Source organism: Parasteatoda tepidariorum, chromosome 3 (genome assembly GCF_043381705.1).
Source record: "Parasteatoda tepidariorum isolate YZ-2023 chromosome 3, CAS_Ptep_4.0, whole genome shotgun sequence".
NCBI classification, from domain to species: Eukaryota; Metazoa; Arthropoda; class Arachnida; order Araneae; family Theridiidae; genus Parasteatoda; species Parasteatoda tepidariorum.
The window spans coordinates 14,747,612-14,775,152 of record NC_092206.1 but is presented as its reverse complement, the minus strand read 5'-3'; the positions used below and the strand labels follow the sequence as shown (position 1 = coordinate 14,775,152).

The 27,541-nt window shown below is 29.0% G+C and overlaps 3 protein-coding genes across 4 annotated transcripts in view; 2 read left to right on the top strand and 1 right to left on the bottom strand.

Annotated features, from left to right (window-relative positions):
* The window catches only part of LOC107440852 (adenosine receptor A3-like), a 273,931-nt gene that overhangs the window by 85,478 nt on the left and 160,912 nt on the right, over positions 1-27,541 (bottom strand). The gene's annotated exons all lie outside the window — the stretch shown is intronic.
* LOC107440888 (L-cystatin) lies at positions 53-5,200 on the top strand. Its single transcript, XM_016053960.3, has 3 exons — positions 53-336; positions 3,276-3,386; positions 4,970-5,200. The coding sequence occupies exons 1-3, from the start codon at positions 145-147 to the stop codon at positions 5,069-5,071; spliced, it is 405 nt and encodes a 134-aa protein (XP_015909446.1). The 5' UTR covers positions 53-144; the 3' UTR covers positions 5,072-5,200.
* LOC107440895 (L-cystatin-like) lies at positions 12,087-17,310 on the top strand. The gene is made up of 3 exons (XM_016053973.3): positions 12,087-12,332; positions 15,314-15,424; positions 17,080-17,310. The coding sequence occupies exons 1-3, from the start codon at positions 12,141-12,143 to the stop codon at positions 17,179-17,181; spliced, it is 405 nt and encodes a 134-aa protein (XP_015909459.1). The 5' UTR covers positions 12,087-12,140; the 3' UTR covers positions 17,182-17,310.

The following is a 27,541-nucleotide window of genomic DNA, read 5'->3' as shown; positions in this document are numbered from 1 at the left end:
ATAACAAAACTGGAAATCTGGTGTGAAACAACACATGTTTCCATTCTGTTGGAAAATTCCTGTGCCTACTATATAAGCTCAGCAACGTTTGCATTCGCTTCACTTACAATTACAGTCGTCAACTGAAAGTAAGTTATTCCAAAAATGTTTAAGGAAATTTTGCTCTTGTCTCTGGTAGCTTTTGCTGCTTGTGGTCTTCTCGGAGGATGGGAAACTGCCGACGTTGATGACTCTGACGTAAAAGTAGCTGCTGGTCATGCTGCTGAAGCTCTGTCCAAGCAATTTGCATCCAAATACCACCACAGACTCGTCAAGGTTCTCAAGGCAAAGAAACAGGTAAAAATACAATTATTTACTTTACAATTCTATTTTCTCGAAATTTATATCATAACCTTTTGCAGACAATTCTCTTCTAGCAAAATTATGGGATTGAAATCGATTTATAGAAAGTTTTCATGTTGTTTATTACCAAAAATTAATTAAATTAAAAATATTTACTTTGGTAGGAATGTTGGTGATATTATGAAAAGTTTACTGACTGTTAAGTGTTGGCTTAAACTTCTGTGTTTAAAAATAACTAAATTTATAAATTCTGTGTAGAAAACTACAAATAAACTCGTTGAGAAATAATCAAATGAGCTAACGCAGAACGTACAAGAGAAAATAGCTCATGAATGTTAGCCTTTATTCCACGCTAGCCTATACAACACAATTCTTTAAACCAAGTTCTTCATCTTTATTTATTTACTGTATTTTTTGAATTTATAAACACAGATTTGTCGCGCAAACCAAAGTGGAAAAATAGCTTACCATCGACATTAAAAAATATATAAAGTTTATGGAAAGTATAGTTTTCAGCTGCTCATATAGGGGTTAAAAAGAAGATTTATTTTCAAGTTTCTTAAGCAATTCGAATTACTGAATTAGATTGATGCCTAGCCCAGAATGATGATGTGTGGAAATTTTATTTACTAACTTCTTTTTATTTATGGAAATACGAAGCATTGTTGGCTGCGTTTATTTATTTTGATTAAATATTTATTAAATATTTAATAAATACTTAATTAAAATTTGAAACATGTTATAGCAAAATTAATATTTTCAAGTTTTTTTTTCTTCATAAATTCTTCCACAGACTTGTTAAGGACCAGCTGTTACGTAGAATTTAATTGAGAGTTATTATCAAATTGGCGGCATTTCAATAATCAGTCAGTTTTTTCTTCATTAGAGCATTGATTTTCTATTACAATTACAATTGATTTTCTTTAATCAACAAAAAACAAAATTAACTTCTTTTTCTACAGATGTTTATATAAAAAATCAGTGTGTTTTACGAGTGTAACTTTGGGGGTTAGTCTAGTATGGAGATTAGTTGGTTAATTTCATTAATTACTTTTGGGATTAGTTAGTTACAGGATTACTTACGACAAATAATTTTCCCAGTTAATTTTTGCCCGGATAAAATTTTTTCCTACATGTTTGAGAAAATTATTTTCCTTTAAGCTTCTATAGTTTGATATATTCAATTAAATATTCTGATAATTCAGGAAATAATCAAAATAAGAACGTTGTTTCTAATTGTATGACTGTACTAATTATATGGCTATGTTGAGAATAGTATGTTTCTAAAAATAAATTTTTTGTGCTTCAATATATGACTATATTAAGCTAACTGAATAAAGCTTATAAAGAAAAATAAATTTATGAAATGAATACGTTACACAGAATTGTATTATTATATTAAGCTATATTAAATTAATTATATAGTACTGCAGGCACATTATTAAATTTAAAGATATTAAAATTGCTTCTTAATTAGTTATACTGTTGCGTGAAACGCAGGACTGTTAATAATAGTTTGAAAAGAGCAGTTTTATTTTTTAAATAATTGTATTTTTAAGAAAAATAGAAAGAAAAATCTATCAGACTTGATACGATTTAAAAGTTTTAGAAAAACTTTTTTAAACGTTAATTGTGTTCATATATTTTTCAGATAATGCATTCATTAAAAATATTATAAAATCTTTCTCCGAAAAATGTATTTATTACATTCGAGTATTCAAGAATATTATTTTTATTAATTTTTTCATCAAAAGTCATTATTATTACTTTTTTTTAAAAATTTATGCTAATTTTAAAGAAGAATGAGCTAAAGCGGTAATTACTATAATACTAGTTATTATAATTGCTGTTTAAATAGTCTTTAAAAAATTATTAATGTCATATCTGGTGTAAATGCAGTATATTTTTTCCATTCTTTTCACAATTTTGGATAATAATAATTTCAAATTTTAAATCAAATATAGGCTGACAAATTAGAACAGTTTAACAAATTCTCAAATTTTGCTAGAAATTTCAATCTTACATTTATTCGTTACGTATTCCAATATTTGCTTCTTCTTTTTGCTTTCTTTGCTTTTTTTTTTGCTTTCTACCACCCATTTTTGAAGGAATAAATTAAAATTTCTATTTCACATGATTTAACGATGTATTTTCCTACTTTAAATGGTCCGGAATTGGTCACAGTGTTTATCGAAATTAACAGCCATTATATTTTTTTCAATATTTGAATAGAAAATTCTTTTTCGTGCTTTATTTTTATAAGTTAAGCTCTTTTTATAAAGCATATTTTTTAATTTAATTAATAATTATTCGTTGCACATTTTGTGCAACTAAATTAAAATCAAGTAAATAGAAAAGTCTAGAGATGAAAAGTTTTCTATATTTTAAAGTTGATTTAAAAACATTTATTTTACAAAGTGTAGCTAGAAATATGAGATTACATTATGAGGTTAATTATTGCATACTATCTTCCCCTGAAATGGGCTGGTATATTATTGTTTCGTTGGATATGAGAAAGTTTGAAACTACTACTATAGATTACTTATTCCAGAATGTAGACCTTTATAAAAAATTGCTCAAACTACAAAAAACAAAAGTCCTTTTATGCAGAGAGAAAATATTTATCAATGCTTGAAGTAAAAGATAAGGCTAGTTTCGAGTTATCAACTTTAATAGTTTCTCCCAAATTCGCATATTTTTTTGTTAGAAGGAGAACTCTTTTTCTTAGTTTTTAACTAATTGCAGAAGGCTGTTTTCAAATAAACTGCATGTAGCTTTGAGATTTTGGTCACTGGACTTTTTTTTAACAGGGTTTTAATTTTGTTGCTCATTTATGAAAAAATGGAAGCAAAATTGTTCAGAAAAGTAACAGAATGTAAATAAAAAAAATAGGTATTTCTTTCTTTTTATGCACATTCAATGTTCTTTTAAAGGTTGTTGCTGGATTGAACTTCAGACTCGATGTTGTAGTTGGCTTGACAACCTGCCAGAAGAGCGAAATGTCTCATGAAGAAGCTGGAGATTGTGAACTTCAAGACACCGTCGTAAGTGCCATAGTCTCTTAAGACATTTAAATTATTTATTGCTTTTCATTTAGAATAAATCTAAAGTCAATTTCATTATTTATGCACTCCAATTTTATGAAAAGTTAAAAGAAAATATAACTAACTACTTGTTAAGGTTTCAAGATAAAGTTAAAAAAAATACCCAATGCATATAAATTGTCATTTCAGACAAAGATAATTTTATCATGCATATAACACCATGTCGAAGATAATAATGAAATCAAATCATTTCCGTTAAAAATGCTAATAAAAAGAATACTATTAAATTAAGAAAAAGCTAGTTGTAACATTGTGACCTATACTATTTTAAACAAAATTTACATTTGTAAAATAATGATCAATTTTTGAAAAGTTGCATTAAAAATTGCTTTAAAATTATCATAATATTCTTTAATATTTTTTTCTTTTCTATTACTTCTATAACTTTCCTTAAAAAAGCAGATGAAACTTTATAGTAATGCCTTTGTGTTAATAATAATTGTACAATAATATAAATTGCAAAGAATAAAAGTTTCGAAAAGTGCAAAAATTAAAAATAAAAACTACGAATACAATTTATACTTAAAAAAAACATTTATGATATTACGATTAATTACGATTAAATATTACGATTGAAAAATACTCATTTATCTAAAAGAAAATTCAAATTTTCTACATAGTCAGAAATATTTGGCTACATGAAATTTAATTTCATTGTTCCCAAAAAAATATTAGGTTAGGGTAAATTATGCTAGAATACATAGTTTCGTGTATTGCATCACAAATCTAAAGAAATTTTGATAATATCGGCGAAAGCAATTAATGCTCTTCTTTATTTATCCTAAAAATTGTAATATAGAATTTTTGACTTCACACTGAGAAAAAAAGTATGGTCAAAACTACCAAAATGTGGTAAAATTTACCATATTCTGATAGTTTTGATCATACTACTAAAATCATATTATTTTAATGTGGTAATTTTTCATTCTGGTTCTATGAAAACACTAAAAAGCCCATCTTTATTATATGCAATATAATTTAATAAATTTGGTAAAATTTGATAATTCGATCTCGATACCCTAGAGCATGGCACAAAAATTATTTATTTGGGTAAATTCGCTTTTTAGTTTAGTATTTTTTATTAAATAGGTGGTAATAAGACCTATAATTTTGAAAGCTAGAATTTCTAATAAACCGTTACTATTTAAACGGAAAAAGTACCAAATAAATAGTTAAATGCAATAAGTTTTGATTTATTAACCAGAATTAAGGTTATTTTTACCCAAAAACTTTTAATACCACAAAGTGCTCTAATTTTACCGGATTTCTTTGTCTCCGTGCTCTAATGAAATTTGAAGACTTTGATGTCATAGTCATTAGCATTAGAAAGCCAAAAGCGAACAAAAAACTCCTTCGCGTTTAAAAACATTATTTAAAAACGTTACTGATTCTTAAAAAACATTTGAAAATCTCTATTTTATGTGTTTAGTTTCTTAAAAAAGGAATTATCAGAATGACATATTTCAGAATTTGAAAATTGTATTACTTCCCCACTTATGCTGAAATATTAATTGTTCTTTCAGAGCACCTACAAGAAATGCACTGTTATTGTAAACCGAGACTTGAAGGACAACCACAAAATGGTCACCTCCGGATGCATCCTTATTTCACGCGATGAAGTTTAAATGCACAATCTGAGATATATATTTTATTTTTATAGCTAAATCAATATCTGCTTGTTTAGAAACACCAAAGGAACATTTATTTTAAACTTGTTTCTTATGTTTTCAAAATAAAATATTTCTCATAACGTAGTATTGTTCGTTCTTTTTACACAACTGTTAATTTAACCATTGTGTGAAATAAAGAGAATATTATCCACTCCCTAGCATACGGTGGTAGTTTGCAAATGTAAATGCATCGATGAGATCCCTAGTTTGTGCATAGTTCAAAATTCGTGGTTAAGAAAATGGACATAGATTGATAAGGTGTTTTAAAAAATGGATGTAACTAAAATTGCGTGTTTAAAAAAATTATCATAACTTGAAAGGCGTATTTTAAGAAATGGACACAGTTCAAAAAACGCATGCAAGAAAATGAACATTTGTTCCCTTAAGCTATTTGTGCTATTGTCTATTCTCCTAAAGAGGCATTTAAAAGTCTCTTTCCTCAAATATGCATTTTGAACTATGTCCAAACTAAAATGCTCATTGACGACTAAAGTTAATTTATTTTTAATGTTAAAAATTAAAGTTTAAATTAGCAGAAGTTCTAAAAAATTTAAAAACAAAAACTATTAGTGAAAATTGCAGCAAAAGTAAGTATTGCTCGCATATATTTAACTATTTTCAAAGCAGTAAAATTTGCATCTAAACTCTAGTCAAGAACAGTTAGATGCAAGTTAAGAAAAAAACTGTTATCCCAATGTGAGAAAGCCTGTCTGCATTTAAGTGCACGCCAAATAAATATCAACATCGTAGCAAACATATATCAACATCGCCATCAGCACTATCGTTGCACAGTCTTTTTGCTTGCTTTCTTAATTTATGTGAAATGAGGAAAATAAAACTTATTGAATAAAAACTATTCCCATGAAATTAAAGAGTTGCAGCATATTTAAATAATACTTTCTGTTCATAATTAAAGAAACGGATGAAATAAAAAAAATATTGTTTCTTGCTGACTATTTTTGTCTTACAGCGAAACAAAAGTAAAACGCTTTATCTCGCATTTGATTTGTTGGCCATTTTTAGGAGGAAGCGCCATTTTTAGTGAACCAATCAAATTCAACGTCATATATAGTTGTTTCTTTTTCAAAAACAAATGTTCTCCTTTTCAGTGAAATATACTGCCAAGAAATCGATTGTTGCCAAGAAATTGATGGAACGAAATATGTCGTCTTTTTAATAGTTCCATGATATACACCGAAGAGCCATTACATTATGACCACCCTCCATCTATAACAATGGGCTCACCCAGGTTTTTATGGTTTTTCGCCCAGGAACAATGTTTTCATGGGGCACATTAGAGCCCATAATCCTCATGGAACAATCCCTGACGTCTGTAAGCTACTTGAACATAGTAGAACCAGGTTCACCCACTCATGGCAACAGTTTTTCCTACGGGGGATGGTGTTTACCAACAGGATAACGCACCACGTCATAAGGGTCGAATCGTTGACGAACATTCCAATGACTTTCAAGTCATGTCTTGGCCCCCAAATTCACCTGACCTGGCTCTTCGGTGTATATCGTAAAAGATAGCAAGAATTAAAATTCTGAATGATGTGTTTAACTTTTAAAAGCTTATATATTGTTATTGAAAGCATATTTGTATAATTTGATAACGAAATAAAAAAAAACAATTTGCAGTGGCGGAGGATTACTTAAATCCTAAGCCGAAATGGTCTTGCAATGGAGTATAGTCATCGTATACGCGGCAAATCGAAGCGTTACGTTGTTTTATCAATAGAATTCTCAAAATTTAAAGTTATTGATTAAAAACCGTAGTATTTAAGAAATGAAAATTATAAATATTTTAGTGGTTTATATTACTTTTGAGAATAAGTGGGACCGTATATATACAATCACTCTTTAAATAGCTAAGATAGCTAATTTCATTAACAACATGTCAAGTTGTATAAATATGTTGCGCAGCAATGAGAAAAATAGTACGCTCAAAACTACCAGAATAGAGTAACAATTACGACCTTATCTAACTGTGTGGATACACCAAATAAGCAAAGTTAATTTTTTTCCGTATTGAATTTCGATTAAATTACGGATAAAATATGATAATAAACGTGATAAAATTGTCAATTTTACAAAAAGAGCCGGAAATTTTAAAAGTGGTATAATTTCAGGTAACGCAATAAAAAGATAACTTAGTCTGATAGCCTCTATTTTTTTCAATAAACACTGGTATATACTGGTATAACACTGGTATATACACCGACATGCAACTAGGTTGCAGGTCGGCTTGGCGTTTTCATTTCTATATGAGCTATAGGCTAACATCTACCATCCTTTAAAACTATAAAAACTGCCTGCTTGAATATACTAATGCCTGAATAAGTAATTTAAATGTCAGGCTTTTCCAAGTTCTTAAAACAAGGCGTGGATGTAGCGGGTTCGATTCCCACTGCAACGTAGCTGCATCTATTTATTTATATTTTCTATTTGTCGCTACACATATGCAGACATTTTGTTGGAGCTTTTTTTAACGTGTACATTTTTATTTTAATAAACTGATTTATTTTAATAATTTATAAATAATACTTTTATAGAGTAGGATATTTCATATGATTTTGGACAGTTAAAATAAGATACCTTAGTCAGAGCGCGGATATTTTTTTCCATTACCATATCAGCGAATAAAACGTTATTGTTAAAGTTTTATTAGAATATATATATATATATATATATATATATAATCCTCACAAGTGACAAAAATCGATGTTTATTGTTGAACTATAAACTTCTGCCAACTTATTCTGCCTAATATATCCAAAATAAGCTGTATTTTCGTAATATCGAGTAATTATCGAATTATCGAGTAATTATCGAGTAATTATCGTAATATCTAGTTATTTAATATAAATTAGTATTCACGGCAATTTGGCTCAAATTAGTGTGAAATTCGTAAAGCAAATTCACCCCATGATTTGACTCAGTGCGCTACAAAATTTATATCAGTAATTTTTAACAATTGGAATTCATATAAAGTTCTCGTAGATTTTGCAAAAGATAATTTTATAAACAAATATTTTACGCAAGCTATAACTTTTATACAATCTGCCTTTGGTGACCCACTTATTTATCTTTCGAAATTATTTTGTACTACATATGAACCTTAATAGTAACGAGGCCGAGTGTACGGCAAAACTACATTTAAATATTCGAATTATTCAACTCTTTTTCTAATTCTAACACCTTAATTAGTCTTAAAAATTATATTAACGAAATTTTTCACCGTCCAGCTGTTATCGCGACTTTGCTCACGTGAAACGACATGGATTTTAATTTTAACTACACTGGTTATCATAAATTAAGGAAAATTCACAAAAATCGCGATAACTCAAGAAATTACACATGGAATTTTATGAAACTTACCCACAATATACAACACATAGTAAGGTATTAAACAACATAAAAAGAAATTATCAGACATTAATAGTAGTATAGAAANAATTCGTCAAGCAAATTCACCCCATGATTTGACTCAGTGCGTTACAAAATTTATATCAGTAATTTTTAACAATTAGAATTAAAATAAAATTCTCGTAGATTTTGCAAAAGATAATTTTATAAACAAATATTTTACGCAAGCTATAACTTTTATACGAGCTGCCTTTGGTGACCAACTTATTTATTTTTCAAAATTAATTTGTACCACATATAAACTTTAATAGTAACAAGGCCGAGTGTACGGCAAAACTACATTTAAATATTCAAATTATTCAACCCTTTTTCTAATTCTAACACCTTAATTAGTTTTAAACAATATTTTGACGAAATATTTCACCGCGATTTGCACACGTGAAACGACATGGATTTTAATTTTAACTATTTTCAAGAGATATCAGCGATATTGTCTAAATTCCTCGCATATTGAATTTTAAAAATAATTTTAAAATTTAACCGACATTCAGAAAATCACACAAACCACCATAAGTATGAGTTTTGCAAGTTCAGAAGGAAGCAGAAATATTAAACTCATTTCCATCTCAGTCGTGAAATAAGAAGGCATATAAGCAAAGAAAGAACTGATCTCAACTCTCCATTAAGAGGACGCCATATCTCCGGAGATACTTTTCATAGCAAATTCTCCCTCACCTGCATAAATAATTTAAAATTTAAAGTATGGAAAAGTGAGTTGAGGCAAACCTAGAGTAAGCCACGATGTCTTGAATATTGAAACGAAATTTTCAAAATATCAAAATGAAAATAAATTAAGTAAAGATAATTAAGAATTAGGCAACGAAGATGTACTCTTCCAATGATTTGTTTGCATTTTCATGTTTAGAAAATTTCTTTTTTACAAATGTAACTTCATAGCTTATTCTAGGTCTGTCTGAACTCACATTTTCTATAATTTAAATTTTAAATTTTGGTAAGGAAATGAAAGAGCCTTTTGCAATTTAAAGTTTCTTCAATGGTGTGGAGTCCTCTTAAGTGTAGTATATGCAAACCTCTCAAACTATACGACTTATGAATTGGTGCAACAGTAAGCAGCAGCACCTTAATACCGTTTATTTTTAAAATCAACCATTTTAGAAAGGATTAAAAATAAATCAAATTAGTTGCTTCGTAACTAAATTCTTATTTTTATGAAAATAAAAATATTCTAAATAAATACTGAACGTACATGTAATTATTCAACACTACTTTTGCGTAACTCTTTCGTCGGCAGGCCATTGTCCCTCCCCCCTCTATGCTTAGAATTCCAAAGCAGCTCTGAAATTGGAACAAAAAGCAAATTCCTTTAAAACCTGTTTATTTTATCTTAATAATAATCAATTGTAATCTATAACCATCTAATATATATAATTCTCTTACGTGGCTCCCAAATTTTGGTTGTATTTTCTTTCCGCCGGTGGCAACGTTTGCTTTGTTTTGTTTACGTTACTGTTTCTCTTACACGGCGAATCGACCAATGATTGCCGCTAAAAATGCCAAATCTAGTTGAAGTGGCTCAGCATATAGCGCTTTTAAAAACGGAAACTGAAATAACCAGAGAGCATAAGCTGCGGCAATCTCATACTATTTAGCTAGGCAGAAGTGAGTAGTCTTTGTCGATAGATCTCTATTTTAGTATTTTGTCGAAAGCGCTTATATATTACGAATTTATTTGACGATTCTTGATTTATATCACGAATTATACTAGAGCACATTTCTAATAGGTTTAACGAATTACAAGTCATTTATTTGTTATGACTTAGAATTATTTTTTATTGACAAATTTATTTTAATGACTTAGTATTTACTAAAAAGATGTAATTTTTTTAAAAAAAAACTGTTAGAATTTTGTGCACTTGCAATGTACCTAAGTTAGTAGCGAGCGAAGCGAGCTTGGTTTGCGAAGCTAACCATATAAGATTGTGTAGCAATTTTCGGGGGTTGGCGAGTGTTTGCGTGCAGGGGGCGTAGCCCACTAGTATTCAATAATACAACAATCTAACACAGCGAATGTTCCTGGAAGGCGAGTTTTCTTCTCCTTTGCGATGAAAGAGTTAAGAAAAAATAACAAAGTTAATCCTGAATAAATGTTCTTATAGTGTTGCCAGTAGATGAAAAAAAAAATACCCTTGTTTATGGTGTCACATAAGGGAAATATGTGAATAGATTCCAATATGTTCATAAAAATCTGGTCATCAAAATTCTCCACCAACGTTGTCAAAATTCGTTGCTTGAGAAATAAAACAATTGTAAGGTCATCCTCATGGTGTTATTTTTTTTTTCTTTTCTAGTGCCATAATTTTAAGACTTGTTGAAAAGAACAAAAATTGTTCAGCTGTGCAAAGTACGTTATTTAGATTGCATTTTTAAGCAAATCACAATTCTTGGCAATAAAAGATATTTTCGCATAAAGCAAATGGTTATTTTATAAATTAGCTTGAAAATAACTACCAATTTAATATTTATAAAATTAGTTGAAATTAATTAAATTTTATTTAAATAATAAACGCTATATTATCAATATTAACAATATTACATTTTCAATAATTTATTCTTAATGTTATACTATAAAAAATAAATTAGCATATCAATATTATTTTCTAAATATTAGATAATTACTATTTTATTTACAATATTGAATTGCTTATTAAATTAAATTCATAGGGTGGAAATGATTATGTTTTTTTTATCAAATAAGCGAGAAATTCTTAAACTGATAAAAAAAGTTAACCAAACAACCTGATTATGGTTAAATGTTTTGTGTTTCTGACTCTATGGGAACAGCAAAAATCTCTGTAATTTTTACCGAAGCGTTAGGCAAACATTCTGGTAAAATTAAAAATAAACATGATTATAGAATAAGTGATAGAATTCGTAAATGTCGTAAAATTTGGTAATTTTATCATTATACTTTAGCGTACGGCATAAAAACCATTTATTAGTGTAAATTTATTTTCCAGTTTTGTATATTTTACTAAATGTGTGGTAAATGGAACTATATTTTTTAAAGCGCGAATTTCTCGTAAGCTGTTATCATATGAATGGAAAGATTATCAAATGTATGGTGTAAAAACCGTATAATTTGGTTTTCTAGATCAGAGTAATTTTTTTTTGGATAAATGTTATCATTCAAAACGGTAATTTCGCTAGAAATTTTTTTCCGTATCAAAATAATCAAAGCCATTTTGTGAAATCTTTTTTTAACATATTTATACTTTTTTAAAGAATAAAAAATAATAATTTTTTGTAACTTTTATAACAATATTGTTGCATAGAGCTATTATCTAATTTCTATTCTCGACAATAATTACAGTTATGACACAAATAAAGAACTTTTATTGCAAAGGTGAGACCGTAATGTAAATCTAGTATCAGTTTAAATCTCCATAAAAAGCTTATCGCCAACCTTTAAAACTTTACTCACTTAAAGGTGATAACAAAACTGGAAATCTGGTGTGAAACAACGCATGTTTCCATTCCTCTGGAAAATTCCTCTGACTACTATATAAGCTCAGAAGCATTTGCATTTGCTTCACTTACAATTACAGTCGTCAACTGACAGTAAGTTATTCCAAAAATGTTTAAGGAAATTTTGCTCTTGTCTCTGGTAGCTTTTGCTGCTTGTGGTCTTCTCGGAGGATGGGAAACTGCCGACGTTGATGACTCTGAAGTAAAAGTAGCTGCTGGTCATGCTGCTGAAGCTCTGTCCAAGCAATTTGCATCCAAATACCACCACAGACTCGTCAAGGTTCTCAAGGCAAAGAAACAGGTAAAAATACAATTATTTACTTTGCAATTCTATTTTCTCGAAATTTATTTCATAACCCTTCTCAGAGCATTCTCTTCTAGCAAAATTATAATTATGAAATAATTATAATTATGAATTATAATTATGAAATAATTATAATTATGAAATAATTATAATTATGAATTATAATTATGAAATTAATTTATAAAAAGAAATCCATTTTATTTATTACCTAAATTTTATTCGATTATGACTATTTGGTAATAATGTGGGTGATATTATCAAAATTTTATTGACAATTAAGAGTTGGTTTAAACTTCTGCGTTTTTTAATAACTAAATTTATAAATTCTGTGTACAAAACTACAAATAAACTCGATGAGAAATAACCAAACGAACAAACGCACAAGAAAAAATAGCTCATTAGTGTTAAACTCTCTTCTTTATTCCACGCTAATCTTTACAAAGCTCTTCATCTTTATTTATTTATTGTATTTTCTGAATTTATAAACACAGATTGGTCGCACAATTCAAAAGGGGAAAAATAGCTTACCTTCGACATTAAAAAAATATATAAAGTTTATGGAAATTATAGTTTTCACTAATATAGGGGTTAAAAAGAAGATTTATGTTCAAGTTTCTTAAGTTATTCGAATTATTGAATTACATTGATGCCTAGCCACAGAATGATGACGAGTGGAAATTTTATTTATTATCTTCGTTTTATTTATAGAAATACGAAGAATTTTTGACTGCGTTTATTTATTTTGCTTAAGTATTTATTAAATACTTAATTAAAATTTGAAACATGTTAAAGCAGAATTAATATTTTCAAGTTTTTCTCACAAATTCTTCAACTGACTCGTTAAGGACCAGCTGTTCACGTAGAATTTAATTGAGAGTTATTATCAAATTGGAGGCATTTCAATAATCAGTTAATTTTTTTTATTCGAACATAAATTTTTTATTACAATTACAATTGATTTCCTTTGATCAACGAAAAACAAAATTAACTACTTCCTGTACAGATCGTTATACAAAAAATCAGTGTGTTTTACGAGTGTAACTTTGAGGGTTAGTTAAGTTTGGAGATTAGTTAGTTAATTTCATTAATTACTTTGGGGATTAGTTTGTTACAGGATTAGTTACAACAAATAATTTTACCAATTAATTTTTGCCTGGTTAAAATTGTTTCCTACATGTTTGAAAAAAAGTATTTCCATTTAAGCTGCCATGGTTTGATATATTTCATAAATATTCCGATAATTTAGAAAATAATCGAAATAAGTACGCTGTTTCTAATTGTATGACTACAATAATTATATGGCTATGTTGAGAATAGTATATTTCTGAAAATAAATTTTTTGTACTTCAATACATGACTATATTAAGCTAACTGAATAAAGCGTAAAGAGAAAAATAAATTTATAAAATAAATACGATGCACCGAATTGTATTATTATATTAAGCTATATTAAACTAATTATATAGTACTGCTGGCACATTATTAAATTTAAAGATATTAAAATTGCTTCTAAATTAGTTATACGATTGCGTTAAACGCAGGACTGTCAATTATAGTTTGAAGAAAGCAGTTTTTTTAAATAATTGTACTTTTAAGAAAAATGGAAAAAAATCCATCAGCCTGGATATGATTTAAAAGTTTTTCAATAACTTTTTGATAAATTTATTACGTTCATATATTTTTCGGATAATGTAAAGTTTCATTTATTAAAAAAATTATAAAATATTTCACCTAAACATGTAATTAAGATATTAGAGTATTTAAGAATATTATTTTTATTAATTTTTACATCAGGTGTCATTATTATTATTTTTTTTAAAAACATCTTTATGCTAATTTTAAAGATTAATTAGCTAAAGCGGTAATTACTATAATACTAGTTATTATAATTATTGTTTAAATAGACTTTAAGAAAATTATTACTGTCGTATCTAGTGTAAATGCAGTATATCTTTCCATTGTTTTCTTAATTTTATATAATAATAGTTTCAAATTCTAAAGCAAATATGGGTTGGCAAAAGTGAATGATTTAACAATTTTTCGAATTTTGCTAGAAATTTCTATCTTACATTTATTCGTTACGTGTAATTTTTGCTTCTTCTCTTTGCTTTCATTGATTTTTTTTAGTTTTTGCTTTCTACCACCCATTTTTGTAGGAATAAATTAAAATTTCTATTTCATGATTAAACGATGCATTTTCTTATTTTAAATAATCCTAGATTGGGCACAGTGTTTTTCAAATTTAACAAGGCAATATCTTTTTCTCAATATTTGAATATAAAATTTTTTTTCATGCTTTATTTTTATGAGTTAATCTCTTTACATAAGGAATATTCTTTTTACTAAATTATTAATTATTCTTTGTTCATTTTGTACAACTATTATAGTCAAGTAAATTGAAAAGTCTATAGGAGAAAAGTCTTCTAAATTTTAAGAGTGGATTTCAAACCAATTATTATACAAAATATAACGAAAAATTTGAGATTACATTATGAGATTAATTATTGCATACTATCCTACACTGAAATGGGACGGCATATTTTTGTTTCGTTGGATGTAAAAAAACTTTAACACAACTTCGATATATTACTTATTTCAGAATGCCGACATTCATGAAAAAATCTTGCTTAAAAACTACAAAAAACAAAAGACCATTAAAGCGCAGAAAAATATTGACGAATGCTTGAAGTTAAAGATAAGGTTAGTTTCGTTGCCAACTTTAACAGTTTCTCCAAAAATCATTTATTTGTTTGTTAGAAAGAGAATTTTGCTTAATTTCCAACTAACTGCATATGACTGTTTTTAAGTAAACTGCATATTGCTTTGAGATTTATTTCACTGGAATGTTTTCAATGGGGTTTTAATTTTGTTGTTCATTTTTTTAAAAACTGGTGGGAAAATGCTACAGAAAAACAATAGAATGGAATTAGAAAAAAAGTATTTTTTGTTTTCTGTGTTAATTAAATCTTCTTTTAAAGGTTGTTGCTGGAATGAACTTCAGACTCGATGTTGTAGTTGGATTGACAACCTGCCAGAAGAGCGAAATGTCTCATGAAGATGCCGGAGATTGTGAACTTCAAGACACCGTCGTAAGTGTGATAGTCTCTTGAAATATTTTGAATTAGTTATTGCTTTTCATTTAGAAAAAATCTGAAGTCAATTTCATTATGTAGGCACTCCAACTTTATGAAAAGTAAAAAAGAAAATATGACTAACTACTTGCTAAGGTTTCAAGATAAAGTTAAAAACAATCACTAATGCATATAAATTGTCATTTCAGATAAAGTTAATTTTATCATGCATATATTACCATGTTGAAGATAATAATGAAATTATTTCCATCATTAAAAATGATACTAGTAAATTAACAAAAACTAGTTGCAATATTGTGTCTAGCTGTATTAATTAAACAAAATTTGTATAAAATTATGATAAGTTTTTGAAATTTTTTTATACAGTTGGTTTAAAATCATCATAATATTCTTTAACAGTTTTTATTTTCAATTACTTCCACAATTTTCTCTAAAAAAACTGATAAAACTTTGTAGTAATGTCTTTGTAGTTATAACTTAAAAATTGTACAACAAGACAAATTGTAAAGAATAAATGTTTCAAAAAATACAAAAATTAAAACTACGAAAACAATTTATGCTAAAAAAACACACATTGCAATTGACGAATATTCTCTATAAATTTACGCTATCTAATCTATAATATTACGATTTCAAAGTACTTATTTATATAAAAAACTTACAAAGCTATTTTCAGCAAAGTCTTTTTAAATATTTGGCGGCATGAAACTTAAGTTTTTGTTCCCAAAATTTTATATTTAATATCTAAAAAAATATTAGGTTATGGCGAATTAGATTAGAATACATTGTTTTTTGTGTGCGTCAATAATTTGAAGAAAGTAGGATAATATCAGAGAATACGTTTAATGATCATCTTAATTTATCCTAAAAAATATGGCATAAATAGGATTTTTGGTCAGACACTGATAAAAAAAATATGGACAAAACTTCCAGAATATGGTATCATTTATCATATTCTGGTAATTTGACCATACTACCAGAATTACCATATTTTAATGTGGTACTTTTTAATTCTGGCTCTATGGAAGCACCAGAAAGCTATGGAATTTTTACCAATGCGTTTTGGTAACTATTTTGGTAAAATTAACAATAATGTATGGTATTATAATATTCGATAAAAATTGGTAATTTTATCACGATAAGTTAGAGCAAAGCATGCAAATAATTTATTTTGGGTAAATTCACTTCTTAGTTTTGTATTTTTTACTAAACATGTGATAACAAGAACTACAATTTTGAAAACTAAAATTTTCAGTAAACCGTTACCATATGAACGGAAAAAATTACCAGTTCAATAGTTAAATGCTATTAGTTTTAATTTTATTAACCGAAATTATGGTTATTTTTAATCACAAATTTTTAATACCATACAGTGTGCCAATTTTACTGAAGTTTTCTTTCTTCATGTACTAATAAAAATTTGACGACTTTGATGTCATAGTCATTAGTATTAGAAAACCAAAAGCGGACCAAAAAGTCCCTTTCGTTTAAAAATATTATTTAAAAGCGTTACTGATCTTTAAAAGAACATTTAAAATACTCTATTTTATTTGTTTAGTTTCTAAAAAAATTTATTATCAGAATGACATATTTCAGAATTTGAAAATTGCATTACTTCACCACTTATGTTGAAATATTAATTATTCTTTCAGAGCACCTACAAGAAATGCACTGTTGTTGTAAACCGAGACTTGAAGGACAACCACAAAATGGTCACCTCCGGATGCATCCTTATTTCACGTGATGAAGTTTAAATGCACAATCTGAGATATATATTTTATTTTTATAGCTAAATCAATATCTGCCTATTTATAAACACCACAAGAACATTTATTTTAAACTTGTCTCTTATGTTTTCAAAATAAAATATTTCTCATAACGTAGTATTGTTCGTTCAACAGTTAATTTAACCATCGTGTGAAATAAAAAGAACATTATCGACTCCCTAGCATACGGTGGTAATTTGCAAATGTAAATGCATCGACGACATCTTTCTTTTGTGCATAGCTCAAAATGCGTGTTTAAGAAAATAGACATAGATTGATATGCTGTTTTAAAAAATGGATGTAGCTCAAATTGCGTTCGTAAAAAAGGGACATAACTTGAAATGCTTTTTTAAAAATAGATATAGCTCAAATTGCGCTCTTAAAAATTATTATAACTTGAAATGCATATTTTAAGAAATGGACAAAACTTAAAATGTGCATTTAAGAAAATGGACACAACTCGAAAAGCGTAGGCAAGAAAATGAACATTTGTTCCGTTAAGCTATTTGTGCTATTGTCTATTCTCCTAAAGAGGCATTTAAAAGTATATTTCCTTAAATATGCATTTTGAGCTATGTCCGAACTAAAATGCTCACTGACGACTAGAGTTATTTTATTTTTAATGTTAAAAATAAAAGTTTAAATTAACAGAAATTCTTAAAAATTTAGAAACAGAAACAATTAATGAAAATTGTAGCAAAAATAAGTATTGCTCACATATATTTAACTATTTTCAAAGTAGTAAAATTTGCATCTAAAGTTTAGTCAAAAACAGTTAGATGCAAGTTAAGAAAAAACTATTATCCTAATGAGAGAGCCTGTTTGCATTTAATTGCTTGCCAAATAGATGCCAAACTCCCGGCGCGAACGCTTATCAACATCGCCAACACTATCGCTGCACAGTTTTCTTTTCTTAAATTATGTGAAATGAGGAAAATAAAACTTATTGAATAAAAACTGTTGTTTTGTTTCCCCTGAAATTAGAGAGTTGCAACACGTTTAAATATTACTTTATGTTCGAAATTAAGGAAACGGGTGAAAGAAAAATAAATATTGCTTCTTGCAGACGATTTTCTTCTACAGAGAAACAAAAGTAAAGCGCTTTATCTCGCATTTGATTTGTTAATCGCATGCAGCATAAGACGCGCTATTTTCAGTTTTCCAATCAAACTGCAACGTCATATAGTTGTTTATTTTTCAAAAACAAATGTTCTCCTTTTCATCGAAATATGTCGCTAAGTCTAGATATCTAGTAAGACTACGAAACTATAACTTTTTTTAATAGTTCTATGATATGTAGGGCAGCACGATACGTAGGGTATGTAGGGTAGCATCGTAAAGGGTAGCACGATTTAAAATTCTGAATAATGTGTTTAACTTTTAAAAGCTTTTATATTGCACTTGAACCATGTTTGTATAATTTGATAACGAACAATTTCCAGTCGAAGATGATTAAATTCTATATCGAAATGATATTTTCTTGCAACGGAGTACAGTCATCACACATGCGGCAAAAATGGAGCTATCTTCTTTACCATTAGAATTTGCAAAACGTAAAGGCAATGATTAAAAACTGTGTTATTTAAGAAGTAAAAATAATAACAATTTTGTGGCTTATATTATTTTTGGAAACACCAAAAAAGAACGGTTATTTTTTTCCGTATTGAATTCCGTCGAAATTACGTATAAATATGATAATAAATGTGGTAAAATTATCAATTTAACAAAAAGAGTCGGAAATTTTAACAGTAGTAGTATAATTTGAGGTAACGCAAAAAAATAACGGAATTTGATAGCCTCTATTTCATTTAGTAAATGCTTGTTAACTTGGTGGTAGGTGGGTTTGTCGTTTTGATTTCTATATGCTAACATCTACCAACTGTTAAAAACTGTTTGCTTGATTATATAAATGCCAGAATAAGTCACTTGCAACGCATCAGGCTTTTCCTAGTACCATCCCTATATTAGTCCATGCCTAGTACTCAAAATAGAAGCGTGGATGGAACGGATTCAAATCCCAATGCAACATAGATGCATCTATTTATTTATGTGTTTTATTTGTTGCTACACATACTATACATATACAGGCTTGTGAGCTCATAACAAAGTTTGTCTTTTAAGCCCTTGTCAAGTCAAAGAACAGATAGAATGCTATTTGCTGGAACTTTTTCCTTCGTATACCCTTTTATTTTAAAAAAAAAATTGACAAAGTTTAATAATTTTTAAATAATACATTTATTGAGTATATTTCATAAGATTTTGGACAGTCAAAAATATTTTCGAAGATACCTTAATCAAAGCGACGACATTTTTTTTCCATTGCCATATCCGTGAATAAATCGCTATCATTAAAGTTTTATTAGAATGAAATAATAAAACAAGTCATAAAACGGCTAATATCTCAAACATTTTCCTGGAAGATGTTATCCTTCTTAAGTTTATTCAAATAGTCATTCACAGCAAATATCTCAATCAAGTTAAAAGTTTGAAAATTTTATTATTCAGTTTATTTAATTATCTCACATCCGGAATTCAGTGTTTACAAGAGATAAGGAATTTCGCTTTTCAAATTTCAGTTTTAAGTCTCTTTTTGAATAACAAGCGTTCCTCTCTGGTAAATTAAATGATGACTTCACCGGAAGTTAAACGTTAACTCCTGATTAATAATGACTGCTAACGATATCTTACAATTAATCTTCCTTCTCATTCACTACCGATCTAATTTAAAATGTACTCTTTATTGTGAATTAAGCATTCATCTGTTTATTAAATAATGAAATAAATATTTTAAAATTACGAATTACAACTAAAAAAGAAAATAATTCGGTATTTCTCAAAGAGGAAAAGGTAAGGCACATCACTTTTGAAAGACGTGGGGAAACATTAGAAGCTAATAAGAAATTTCTTCGAAAGTAACGTTTCCCACGCTTTTCGTTTTAAGTCTGAAAAATATAAAATTGTCTTTACCTTTTCAGTATTAAGCTTGATAAATGCATAATTTATTAAATTTTCTTTTCTTCTTTTTCACTTTGTGTTAGCTTTTGATTGCAAGTGATTGAAATCTGGACATTAAATACTAATAGAAAATTATTTCGAAAGTAACACACCCCGCGCTCTTGTTTTAGGTCAGAAAAATATAATTTCTCCACGTTTTTAGTATTTAGGTTGAAAAGTGTATATTTTATAAAATTTTATTTATTTATTTTCTTTTTTAAGTTTTGTGTTTATTTATAAAAGTGAGTGAAATTTTAATTAAAGATAAAATAGCAAAAAAGCGTGATTACACTATTTAAGAAATCCCTTTCGGCGGTACTTTCTTAAGACACAAAGATAGAGTTTAGTTTTGAACACTCATAATAGCTTAAAGGCGATCAAAATTCGGATTGACGATATAAAAAACAACGCGATATAATAGGGACTTTTTATTTTTGACGAAACAAGTTAACTGTTTACCGAGCTTATAGACAAAGCATAAATATTTACTCTAACTTTGTATCAAATTTGAAAAAAATCAGCGACGCAAGCAACGCATAGATAGATCACAAACATATGGGCAGATCTCTAGAACCTTTAACTTTTGATAATAAAAAAAATAATAAAAAAATAATAGGTACACTATTTTTACACCTCCAGAATTGTTTGAAGATTTATAAAATATCAGAAAATAATCGTGAACATTGAAAATTTTGATGCCCTTATAAGTATAAACAAAAAATTAAAATTTTTGATTTTTCCATATTTACCCTTTATTTTTCATCAAAAATTATTAGTAGCATAAATGAATTGAAAAATTTTAATATACATATATTTCCCTTACACGGCGACAAAAAAAAGCCTCATTACAACTCCCCGAATGGCAACGCTAGAAAATCGACCAATGATTGCCGCTAAAAATGTCACATGCCAAANATTTATGAAGTTCTAGCTGAGGTGACTCAACATATAGCGCTTTTAAAAACGGAAACTGAAATAACCAGAGAGAGCATTCTCACTTAATGTGATCTCTTCCGAAATTCGGTCGTCGGGCTACCGAAGCGGGGGTGCCATCCCCTCCGCAGAGGATCAAAATTGTGATGGCATGTCTTCGGATCATCCTCCGGGATGTTTCCCAGACCGTCGCCAATAGCCCATTGTGCAGCTCTAGTGTGACGTAAATTAATAACAACAACAACAATCTTCCGAAATTCACCCTATCACCTGCGGCAATCTCATACTATTAAGTTGGGCGGAAGTGAGTAGTCTTTGTCGATAGATCTCTATTTTAGCATTTCGTCGAAAGCGCTTTTTTTTCACGAATTTATATATTACGAATTTATTTGACGATTTTTGATTTATATCACGAATTTATTTGCTTTATTATTATTAGTTATTCATTGAAAAATGAGTCTCAGTCGTGCTGTTACGCTTTAAGATTTTATACTATAGCACATTTCTAGTAGGTTTAACGAATTACATGTCATTTATTTGAATTCAAACTTATTTTTATGACTTAGTATTTTCTAAAAAGATGTAATTTTTTTTAAAGAAAAAGTTGTTTTATGGATTTGAATGGTTGTTTTGAATTCTTAAAATTTTGTACATTTGCAATGTACCTAAGTCAGTAGCGAGCGAAGCGAGCTTAGTTTGCGAAGCAAACCACATAAGATTGCGTAGCAATGTTCGGGGGTTGGCAAGCGTTAGCGAGCAGGGGACGCAGCCCACTAGTTAAGTTAAATTGTTATAAAATGCATAAAAAGACTTACTTTAATTATTTTCAGTCAAAAAATATCTTCAATTAGTAAAACATAGGGAAAAAATTAATTTCTGATACGTTAAATTCAATTAATTAATCCTGAGGTTACGGTTTGACAGGGTTACGGTCTGGACAACCTAGGGAATAGATCGAAAATTTTACTCAGATGCAACGCAATGCGATGCACACAACACAGAAAATAAATTAGGCAATGACAAGCGTGTGATCAAAATTTTGCTTGATTTTAACATTTACTTTTTAGATCTGCGTCTGGTTACGGTCTTGACATCATTACTGTTATCTCACCGAATAACAGTTTGTAATAAATTCGATTAATTTATAATTACAATCAATAAAATTACAGCAGATAAAAATATTATCTATTATAATGATACAAGTTTGTTCTTCTTTAAATAAGCTTTTGGAATATCACTAACATAAAACTCGCAGAATTGAATTCTATACCTTTTTTTCAATTTTCGCTGGTCACCGATTGACGTTCCAAAATTTGGCGACAAACTTTAAGTGCTTGCAAACGTCAATATTCACGAAAAATATCATTCAAGAAAATATGATATGAGGTGAGCTACTAAATTATGCTTTTAGCGATTTTCAGTTTTTTTTTAAACAGAATACAGATTGAAAAAAAAAGTATGTTAAACACTCTAAGCGACACTCATGAAAAATTGTCAAACGTAGGATTGAAGTTAGAATTGAAAGTCAAAAGCAAGTTACTTGCGATCAAAACTGTACGTATCTTAAAGTTAGTAATACATAGTTATTCCTGTAATTTTATTAGAATTAATCTTCGCTTATTATGTTATATATTTATAAGAAAAGTTTGAAGACATATAGGTTGATGATTCCTGAGATTCGCCCATATATAGATTATAAACAAGCAGAGATATTTGTGTAACAGAACCGGTTGAACTTGTTTTTGGGATTAAATGATCAAATATTTGCAAAATTATAGACCAATATTCGCATTGGAAAGAAACGATACAGTTAAGAGTGTTCACAGTCCTCGCGTTGTGCAGTCTTTGGGCAGTAAATAGTGTGACAAATTATGTTAGAAGCGTTCAAAAAAAGAGTAAAACATGTAATTTGAGCCTTCTATTCGCAATGCTTATTGTTATGAATCGGATCATAACTTTGATAGAGGATAAATTATCTATGCAGTATATATATTTGCTGGCACTAGTGAAGAAATGATTAAAACTTTTATACTATAATCTATCCCAAAAGTCTAGTTAAAATTTGATTAGATAGCTAGAGCCGTGGTGGCTCAGGGAATAGAGCATTTGCCTGTCAATGAAGTGAACCGGGTTCAAATCCCAGCCGTGGCTGACCGATAGATACAAATTCCTCACCCAGCTCGCACCAACCCCAGTGCTAATGTAAAATATCCTCAGTGGTTGACGGATCTTTGGTTAGAGTCCCCTTGCCGTCAAACTAACAGTGGAAGATTTTCGTGGTTTTCCTCTCCATGTAAGGCAAATGCTGGTTAGGCCCATCAACAAGTCCTCCACGAAAGCAAATTTCTCCCAATACTTAATCTAGGAGTTCCCTTGTCTTCTGGATTAGGTTCAAAATTACAAGAACATAGGTAGCCAGCGACTCGAAATTGGTTCGGCTGCTGAACGAAGGTAATAATAAAAATAACAATAATATATAAATAGCTAGTATGATTTTGGTCGAAATTTGAAATGCAAGATTCCACCTTTGCAGACACATAAAACAATGATAAAAAGTATTAGTATGAAATATTTTTAACTTAAAGAAATTGAATAAATAAGACAATGTTCAAACATTTCAGGTTGATTTCTTTTAAATGTACTTGAAATTACTTTTAACCAAAAGCATTATCTTCTTACAATGTAAAAATTGTTCTGAATCAAAATTTTAATTATATTAAAGCTCAAACTTTATCTCAGTCAGAAAAAAGTAATAAAACTTCCAGACTTTTAAATATAAAATGTTCTATTAAAATGTATCTACAAAGCAACTTTCTTTGTTGAAGTATTTCGTCGTAACAATAAAATAAATCGTGAATCTATGCCACAATTATCTATTTTATTTGACATTTTTATCCAAATGAAATGAGCTGGAATTTCAGCTTTGATAGTTGCAAGATTAGAACTGTTTTTAAAGTAGAGAATATTTCTAGCTACAACTGACTCCTAGCAATGAAGAAAATCTTTCCTTGGGGAATTCGAACATTCTTTGAAGTGGAAAATGCCCAAATTTAAGAATCAATTTACTTAAGAACTCTGGCTAAATTATCGGATTGGGAGAATTCGGAGAATGCCAATTTGAAATAGAGAGTGGCATTTAATCGTGGCTATTATTCGTGAAATTAAAATAATCTGAGTAGTTTGTTTATCTTCTCTAATAAGATAATCAACTGGAAAGACCCCCCATTGCTTACTTAAAATTATTTCTATCAAGAGTTTCGATTAAAATAAAAACAATTTTTTCAAATAGTATAACACAAGCATGTAAATGGAAGTTTTATTTTATATTATTTTATTTTATAACTGCGTTGAACAGCTTACCCGATTCTGAGCTTACGACCATCAAGGACCAACTCCGTAGACTCGTAATTTTGAACCAAACCCGGAAGACAAGGGAAATTCTAGCTCAGGCATTGAGACGAAATAACCTACGTGGAGGACTTCTTGATGGGACTAACCGGCATTTGTGTTACACGAAGAGAAAAACGAAGAAAATCTCTCACAGTTAGAGCGATGGCAAAGGGATTCTATTCCATGATCCACCTACCACTCATATTTTACGTCAGCACTATGGTCTGTGAGAGCCGGGAGATTTCGTATCTACCAGCCTTCATTGGGATTTGAACCTGAGTCATGTCGTTGGAAGGCGAATGCTATATGTCATGAGTCATCACCGCAGGAGAAAATTTTAATGTTTTTTTACTTGGAGAAAATACCAGTGTGATATGAAAGATACACAAATTAAATATTTACATAAATAATAGTAATTTTTTAAGTCAGGCGACTTTACAACCTGCTCGCTGCGTTCGCTAATTCCAGAAGTTGGGCAGTTTTTTTTCGAATTGTTTGACGAATCAAGTTCACTTCACTCGTTCATTGTATATTTGTGTTTTTTTTTGTCTAACATTGTGCATATGCCGGTACCTTTTTATAAAATACTACACAAATTTCCTGTTAAAGCTTTTATTATATATGTATATACATTACATCCAATTTATATACACTTTAGACAAAAAAAATGGCCTAAATATAGTGTTTCTGGCTTTTTTGGAGCGTTAGAAAACTTAGTAGTTTATCCGATGTAGTTTGATAATGGTTTTTGTGAAATTATCAATAAATTAAGGTTTTATAATATGTAATAAAACGTAATAAATTTGGTAAAATTTGGTAATTTTATTATAATTTTGGGCATGGCTTAAAAATCATCATTTATTAGGCTAAGCTTAACTTTCAGTTTTGTATTTTGTCTTAAATGTGTGGTAATAAGAGCTATAATTTTGAAATTCTGAATTTTCTGTATGCTGTTGCCATATGAACGGAAAATTTACCAAATGAATAATTTAAACATCATAAAAAGGCCTGGGATAGCCTGGTTGTCAGGCAGCTAGACTCACGTCCTTAGGAACGGAAGTTCGAATCCAGTCGGCCGAAGACTCACCGTGTAGTAAATGGTGAGTTGTGCTCGCTAAATCTGTTGGATCACAAAATCCTCCATATTCCCATAACAAATTATAACTATCAGGGTACTGAATTGGAAACTGATCGTTCTCTGGTTCATGTCAAGATTACGATCTGTGGATGAAGGAATGCATGTATGAATGGGACTGCTCTATAAACAGGTGTGGCATATCGGTGTGGCAGAAGTCGAATTCTTGGCCATAGATGGCGTTACTGGAAAACAAGATCATTCGCTCCCCTTGCCATAATGGTCTACGACAACAACAACAACAAATACCATATACATTGGTTTTTATTAGCTGAATTATGTTTTTTTTAAATTTTATTTTATTCATTTAGTTTTTTTTTTACCAGAAATTTCATTACTACACAGTACGGCAGTTTTAGTCAAATTTTTTTTTCCACATACGTTGCGATTCTATTTCTGTGATATGATGCTTGGAAAGTATATTTGAAGCAAAAATTTATGGAATTACTTGATTTCCTATTAACACAATTATAAATTACAGCGTTTGAAAATTTTGATCAATATCTGAAAAATATTTTATCTCTTTTTTTTTTTAACATAAATTCGTAAAAGGTGTGAAAATCAAATAAAAGTGTGCAATGCCACAATTGGCATTACATATTTCCTACCTTAAAAATATCTTTAATTACTTAAACTTTATTTTTCCAATCATATTAATCAAATTATATTAAAATTAAATCAATGAGTGAATCTTTATGAAAGCAAACATAAAATATTTTTTCTTATCGATCAATGTAACGATTAATGTATCTTTTCTTATCGATCAATGTAACGGCTAACTTCTAATTTCAATACTAATGTAGACTCATTTATTCATTATCAGTCCTAATTGAAATCAAAAATCTATTTATAACTCATTATTATTAATTTCTTACTGCAAAAATATTTCAGTTCACATGGTTATAATAATTTTCACAGTTTCGTTGGCGATTCGAGATCGCCAAGGTATTTTCAAACCTAATACTAATTATGCGGGGTTGGCTTTATTTTGGCCATGTTATGCTTCGATAATTCGCCAATTTGGTATCTCCTCTCCATGCTTCTGCGTCTGTTAGGAATAAATTCATTCACTTGCATTTTCAAATGTGTGGCTACTGGGGGTGCCCTTGCTGGCATTCCAGTCCCAACCGTTAAACATCATTCATGCTATCAAAAATTCTCGGTGTTGGAGAGTGTTTAGTATTGATCCCTTTGGGGATTTTATTTTCTTTATGATTTGTATATTTTGGATATGACCATTTTTTTTTAAATATACTAATTCTTAATTTAATGAATCAAATTTTTACTTGAGATTTTATTCATTTCTCTGGAGACAATACTTCAAATACCACTATATTTAAGGAATATTTGTCTGGACAAATAGGGACCTGACTGAGAATCGACTGTAATTGATAAAGAAGAATGGAATATTGCTGAGAAATATTGCTGATGGTTAATATTTCGGTATATATATATATATATATATATAAAAATCTCTTGTCACAGTTTTAGTGGTTAAACTCCTCCTAAACGGCTGGATCGATTTTGATGAAATTTTATATGTATATTCAGTAGGTATGAGAATAGGTTTATAACTAATTTTTTTTTCATTTTTTGGACAGATTTAACGTATTTTTTAAATATATCTTTATTTAATCATATTCCAATCCAAACTAGACATAGAAACCTGATAAATCAAAAAGTAATATTCACGCACGTTGCAACAATTCACTTTAAACTCTAATACTTATGCTCGCCCTTAAAAGAAGAGCATCAAATATATTTGCAAGTATGTGAATAAAGGCAGTGATATGGCAGTATTTCGAGTTGAAAATACCAATGTGACCGCTTTTCCAGTGAATAACAACGACGAAATAACGCTCTACCAAATTGGCCGGTACATCAGCTCCAATGAAG

Coding starts and splice junctions, on each gene's coding strand:
- LOC107440888 (XM_016053960.3), top strand. CDS start 145: ATGTTTAAGGAAATTTTGCTCTTGTCTCTGGTAGCTTTTGCTGCTTGT. Junction 337..3,275: donor TTCTCAAGGCAAAGAAACAG/GTAAAAATACAA, acceptor GTTCTTTTAAAG/GTTGTTGCTGGATTGAACTT. Junction 3,387..4,969: donor GTGAACTTCAAGACACCGTC/GTAAGTGCCATA, acceptor TTGTTCTTTCAG/AGCACCTACAAGAAATGCAC.
- LOC107440895 (XM_016053973.3), top strand. CDS start 12,141: ATGTTTAAGGAAATTTTGCTCTTGTCTCTGGTAGCTTTTGCTGCTTGT. Junction 12,333..15,313: donor TTCTCAAGGCAAAGAAACAG/GTAAAAATACAA, acceptor CTTCTTTTAAAG/GTTGTTGCTGGAATGAACTT. Junction 15,425..17,079: donor GTGAACTTCAAGACACCGTC/GTAAGTGTGATA, acceptor TTATTCTTTCAG/AGCACCTACAAGAAATGCAC.